At 39.8% G+C, this 5,452-nt stretch overlaps 1 protein-coding gene across 2 annotated transcripts; it reads right to left on the minus strand.

Annotated features, from left to right (window-relative positions):
* Window positions 1-3,210: 3,210 nt before the first annotated feature.
* On the minus strand, window positions 3,211-5,452 carry mblac1 (metallo-beta-lactamase domain containing 1). Of its 2 annotated transcripts, XM_020594977.1 has the most exons (3): window positions 5,421-5,438; window positions 4,940-5,388; window positions 3,211-4,036 (listed from the first exon to the last, which is right to left on the minus strand). In XM_020594977.1, the coding sequence occupies exons 2-3, from the start codon at window positions 5,375-5,377 to the stop codon at window positions 3,797-3,799; spliced, it is 678 nt and encodes a 225-aa protein (XP_020450633.1). In that variant the 5' UTR covers window positions 5,378-5,388; window positions 5,421-5,438; the 3' UTR covers window positions 3,211-3,796. The 2 variants fall into 2 exon arrangements, with proteins under 2 accessions (XP_020450633.1, XP_020450632.1); XM_020594976.1 differs by having other exon boundaries at window positions 4,940-5,452.

Here is a 5,452-nt window from a genome sequence, read left to right on the forward strand (position 1 = left end):
TTTGTCTTTCCCTGTTGCCTAAAAACACACTGAGAACCTCTGTACCAGAGTCAAATTCTTTGTATGTTGAAATATACTTGATCATTAAAGATGATTATGATTATGATTGTGCGCAAACTACACCAATGAAAACCATGAATGGAGATCAAAAGCTCTCAAAAACAAGAAAATAGACCTTAAATCAAGAGTTTTTTATTACACTATTTCCAAGGTCATGAATAAACATTTACACACAATAAAGAAGTAAATAAATTAATAATTAACAGACTTGGAATAACTAACATGTGCCAACGTTACTGCTGGTTATTCATTTATTGAATGTCTATTAATAATTAATCATGGATCTAGAAGATGAATATATATCTTTAACTGGAACTGTCCTGTGAATAATAAAGCATGTTAACCTTTCATACAAAAGCCATATTACAACACCTGGAAACAAAAGATCATAATTTTCATTCAACAAAGAGGAACATCTACAAAGTTTCTTTGAGTGATATTTTGTACATTTGTCTCTACATAAGTTACTGGTAGATAAGTTCACTAGATGCAGTGTTTCCCCAAATGGCAGATAAAAATTGATTATATAACCATGTCACAGCTGAATTTCATGATGTTTTATTGGTGCCACTGCTATCATCAGTGCTTTATGGTGGTGTTATATAAACATTTCCTCTTTGCGCCTGGTACTACCACTGTGATAGACACACACTGTGACACACACCAGCAAACTAGGTATGACTACAGCATTGCACTGAAATGATAAAGTAGAACTTTATCATAATTAGCACATTAGAAGAAAAAATGGGAGAGCAATTGTGAGGGGAAAACAAGTAAGCTGTAATGAAAATCGAGAATATAGCAACATGGCAAATAAGTCCATTGAGCCACTGATACAATAAGAGCCACTGTCAATCTGACCAGTGATTACAGAGTCATGAGGCTGAGGTTTCAAAGCACAGAGCAGGGATGGAATTTAAAGAGTCACTGGGCAAGACAGTGAATCCTAGGTTGCTCCTGATGGTCAGAGCAGCACCTTCCAGGGACGGCGTCACCATCGTTGTGTGTGTGTGTGTGAGTTGGTGCCACAGATGGCTGCCTCGGTTCTGTACAGGAGACAACTTGTTTGTGTGTGTAACATACTTCGCCAGTAAAAGTGATTATTGTTTTCTACTGTAATAGTATTTTCAGCACTCAGAGAGACTAAACCCAACAATGAGTTGCCTCTACTCATGGTTACTGTCTGTCAATCAGAACTGGGTTACCTTATTTGTCTGTGCCATAGACCTCTATTGTTGTTCAAAACAATTAAAACACAACAAGGAAACACACCGCTGCACTTAGTGACATACTGTATTTTTCTCATGACAAAACACAAGCAAAGCAAAATGTATTTATATAGCACCTTTTAAAACCCAGGTCCTTCACAGTAAAATAAAAACAAAAAGATAAGAATAAACCAGAACAACAAACAAACAAACAAAACAAAACAGAAAATATCACAAAAACAAAGTACACAGGCAAACAAATGCCTCAGTTTGTACCAGTGTCAAACACCCAAATGCCCAAATAAGTGCATTTTAAGAAGTGATCCACAAATGAAACACAAGACCTTAATATTTGTTAAGAACATTCAGAGATCTTGTGCATAGGCCCTTGACTCTCCCTTATGTCAGATCCTGTAAAACATTATAGTTGTTTGGAGCCTTTTGGCAACATTTAAAAAATATTAATATCAATAGACTTTCCTTTTTGATAAAGCTTATAGTTAGGTCTGGATCAGGTGACCCTGAGCCTTCCCTTAGTTATGCTGCTATAGGCCTAGGCTGCTGGGGGGCCCCATGATGCTCGGTTTCTCTCCTCCCCTCCCCTCTCCTCTCCTCTCCATGACTCTATATGCCGCCATTACACATCACTAACTGTGTGTCCTCTCTCTCTCTCTCTCTCCCTCTACCTTTCTACTGGTTGCCCTGGCTCTGGAGCTTTACGTCTCTGATGAGCAGTCATCGGCCACATCAACCTGCCCAGTGTTTGATTGTTTGTTGTGCCTTGTTGCTTTTCTTTTCTTTTCACTCTCCTCTATCCACTCACCCGAACCAGTCAAGGCAGGAGGTTGCCCACCAAGAGCCGGGGTCTGTCAGAGGTTTCTTCCACTGTCGCCAAGTGCTGCTTAAGGGGGATTTATTGGGTTTTTCTGCTATAATATTAATAACAGTAAGGTTTAGACCTTACCTTGTAAAGTGCCCTGAGATGACTTTTGTTGTGACTTGGTGCTATACAAGATTGATTGATTGATTTGATTTATTCTTTCAAGCATGTAAAAACAGTTGATATGACAACACACATAATCTTACACATAATCCAATATCAATTTGCTTATACCTAGTACATGCTTGAATGGAGTAGGAAGAAGTCAGACTTATCCAGTCCTACCCCATGACATCATCTTACCATCATTGGTTTGCAAGCAGTAAATGATTCACTTCTACCCACACAAGTATTATACTAAAAAAAGATTATAACAGTGTTAACATTTTTACATCACACAAGTAATATATTAAAGAATTATTACAAAGTGTTAACATTCATACACCACACCCACAATTGTCCATGTAATTAATAATTGAGCCTGTTCTTGCATATATCTTGATTGACACATACCTTTGTATTTATGTTTAAACTCATCAATTCTATTACTATTTTTTATGTCTATAACATAAGTATTTACACAAATCACAAAGGCCTGTGCCTCCATTCCCAGCAGGACTTTGATATCATAATACCAGGGTTCCCATCCTGAGTCCTCTCAGCGATTAGGGTTAGAAAACAAAAGCACTTTGAATCCCTTTGTGCCTTCGTGTCATTGTGGACTTCCTATAACCCAAGAATACATTTTGCTGTAACAAAGTGCTGCCAAAGCATAACCATAACCTTTAAAAGTATAAAAATGCTACAGTCAATACTAGTGAATAATGTAAGCACTGCAAATCAGATATTTTTCTGGAAAACAAAATAGGTTGTCAGTGAACATTGTACTGATACATTCAGTATAAACATTTTTGCTACTTGCTGGACACATTTGTTAACAGCATATGCTTATCGTCACAGCATTATAATATGCATTTGTAGCATGAGAGAGAGCGCACGTCTGCCCTCGATGACTCAAACTACTATCGGCAGGTATAGCAGTGAATGTGTGTGTTTGAAAAGATAAAATATCCAACAACACTTGCAGTGTCTAGATCAACTTTAATATTAGACCATCGCATTTGGGCTCTTAAAATTTGCATTTCTCCTTTGACATTTACAAACATTTTGCATTTCAGCATAGAAAGTCCCATTACAGAGCAATAAGGTTCACTCCTTGTTGGCACGTAGGCACAAGTCCAGGCAGGTTGAGTACATTTCATGAGTCATGCCAAAATACGGCTCACTAAGTGAACAGTTATAACTTTACAGTTATAACAATTAACAATTTGAGCATAACCATGACTAAAACCATGATACATAGATCCACTGTTTCATATCATGGGTCTGGAAGATGGGAAAACCAAACCATGGCTCAAAAATCAAGATCTGAACTGGACTGTGGACTTGTTACAAATCTTATAACAATGTTGTTTTTTCTTATGTAGGCAGATGGTTGGCTATTAACTAAGGAGTAGCTGCTCCTAGTGTGCAAACAAAGAGTTGAGCTCTCATTATGATGACACTATGGCAAACAGCACCAGTTAAGCTGTAAAAGTCCACCTAATAAAGTCCCTCCCTTAATTAACCGATCACCAGAGTTGGTTCATTAGGTCCTGAGAACTCTAAACGGAGGTCCATGTCCTGGTATGATGACATCAGCTGTGCGGAGCGCGTCCTGGCGACTGACCTCCTGTACTGCAGTGTTCATACTCAGATTCCGCCAGCTGTCCTCATCTGAGTAGCATTCAAATAAGTCCCCTGCAACAAGCACGGTGCCCACTGAAGTTCCCTTCACCAGCACGCTGACATCTTGTCCTGTGTGGCCTGGACTGGGAACTACAGATATCTGTGGGAGAAAAGAGAGTGTGTAGAAACTGACAATACATGAGCAGCAGCACAACACAACACAGTCTGACGCCTTTCTTTCTTTTCTTTTGTCCTTTCCAAAGATTCGGACTGGAACACCGGTTGTTGTTACACTATTTGCTGAAAAATTCTGAAAGTAATTAGTGCACTTCTATTGGAAATAAACAAACATTTATGAATAATATCCCTCATAGAATATCAGATACTGTCAACCTACTGTACCTATACTGGAAACATAAGTAAAGTCAACACGGCTAGCTTTGCATACATCAATATAATGAAGCATAAAAATGTAGGAATATATAATGTAGGTCAAACAGCATATGTCAACCCCTTTGCCCACATCAGAACTGTGCAGAACTCCCGTTTGTAAGTACTAGTTTTGGAGGAACTTCTCTTTCTCCATTCTTCATACAAGTACTTCTGTCATTTTTCATGTGTATAAACTTTCCTCCTTAGGAGACTGTGTGAAAGAGCAGCAGCTCTTACGTGTAACTTCTGAATGACTAGGATGATTTAAAGCATGAGGAAGCATGTGTAGATATGTAGTCCTTATTTTCCAAGACCTAGGAGTCACTGCAGTCGCTCTGAAAAGGCACGCGCTCTTTGCTTTTCCTGATGGAAAACACCTCAGTCTTACTTTTTACTATGAGCATTTGACTCATAAGCCAAACTTTAACCATCAATTTTGATACATAGTGAAATGGTTTTTTTTGTCATAAAGGAAGCAAGGAGGTAGAAAAACCTAGCAGTGGTGTGGTGGTGTGTGAGAAGAAGGTGGGAAAATCCAAGGAGGGATAACTGTGTGTGAGGTTCCATCACACCGCAGTACATTTGCTTCTACAATGAGTGACGTGACAAATCTTACATTACAGACACTTACGTGCTCATCAATAGAGTAAGCGTGTCCGTCGGCCAGCTTGTTAGGACGGTATGTGTCCCCTTCGCTGACATCATATCCCACAATCATCTCTGCTGTTGGAAACAGACCAAGGTTTCCGATGTGGTCTGAATGACCATGTGTCCCCACGACCAAGTTAATGTCTCCCGGTTCCAGGCCCTTCTCTTTCAGTGACATAAGGAGTAAGTCCCGATCCCACGGTCCTCCGGTGTCAACCAGAATAGTCCTGTGTCCAGTTATGAGGGTGATGGTCCCGCTGGCTCTAAACGTCCCGTCGGTCTGAGGGAGACAGTATCCGACTTTAAGGACTGACACTGAGTACGGCTGCCCGCAGAAGTCCTGCTGAGACTCTGACAGAGGAGCTGTGAGAAACCGACCAGAGACCACTTTGCTCTGTGTCTCCATCATATCACTACTCATATTAGCAGCAGTCGCCGTCTTCTTCTTCTTCTACTCATATTAGCAGCAGTCGTCGTCGTCTTCCTCTACTCATAT

The sequence above is a fragment of the Monopterus albus genome, unplaced genomic scaffold (genome assembly GCF_001952655.1).
Source record: "Monopterus albus unplaced genomic scaffold, M_albus_1.0 scaffold25.1, whole genome shotgun sequence".
NCBI lineage: Eukaryota > Metazoa > Chordata > Actinopteri > Synbranchiformes > Synbranchidae > Monopterus > Monopterus albus.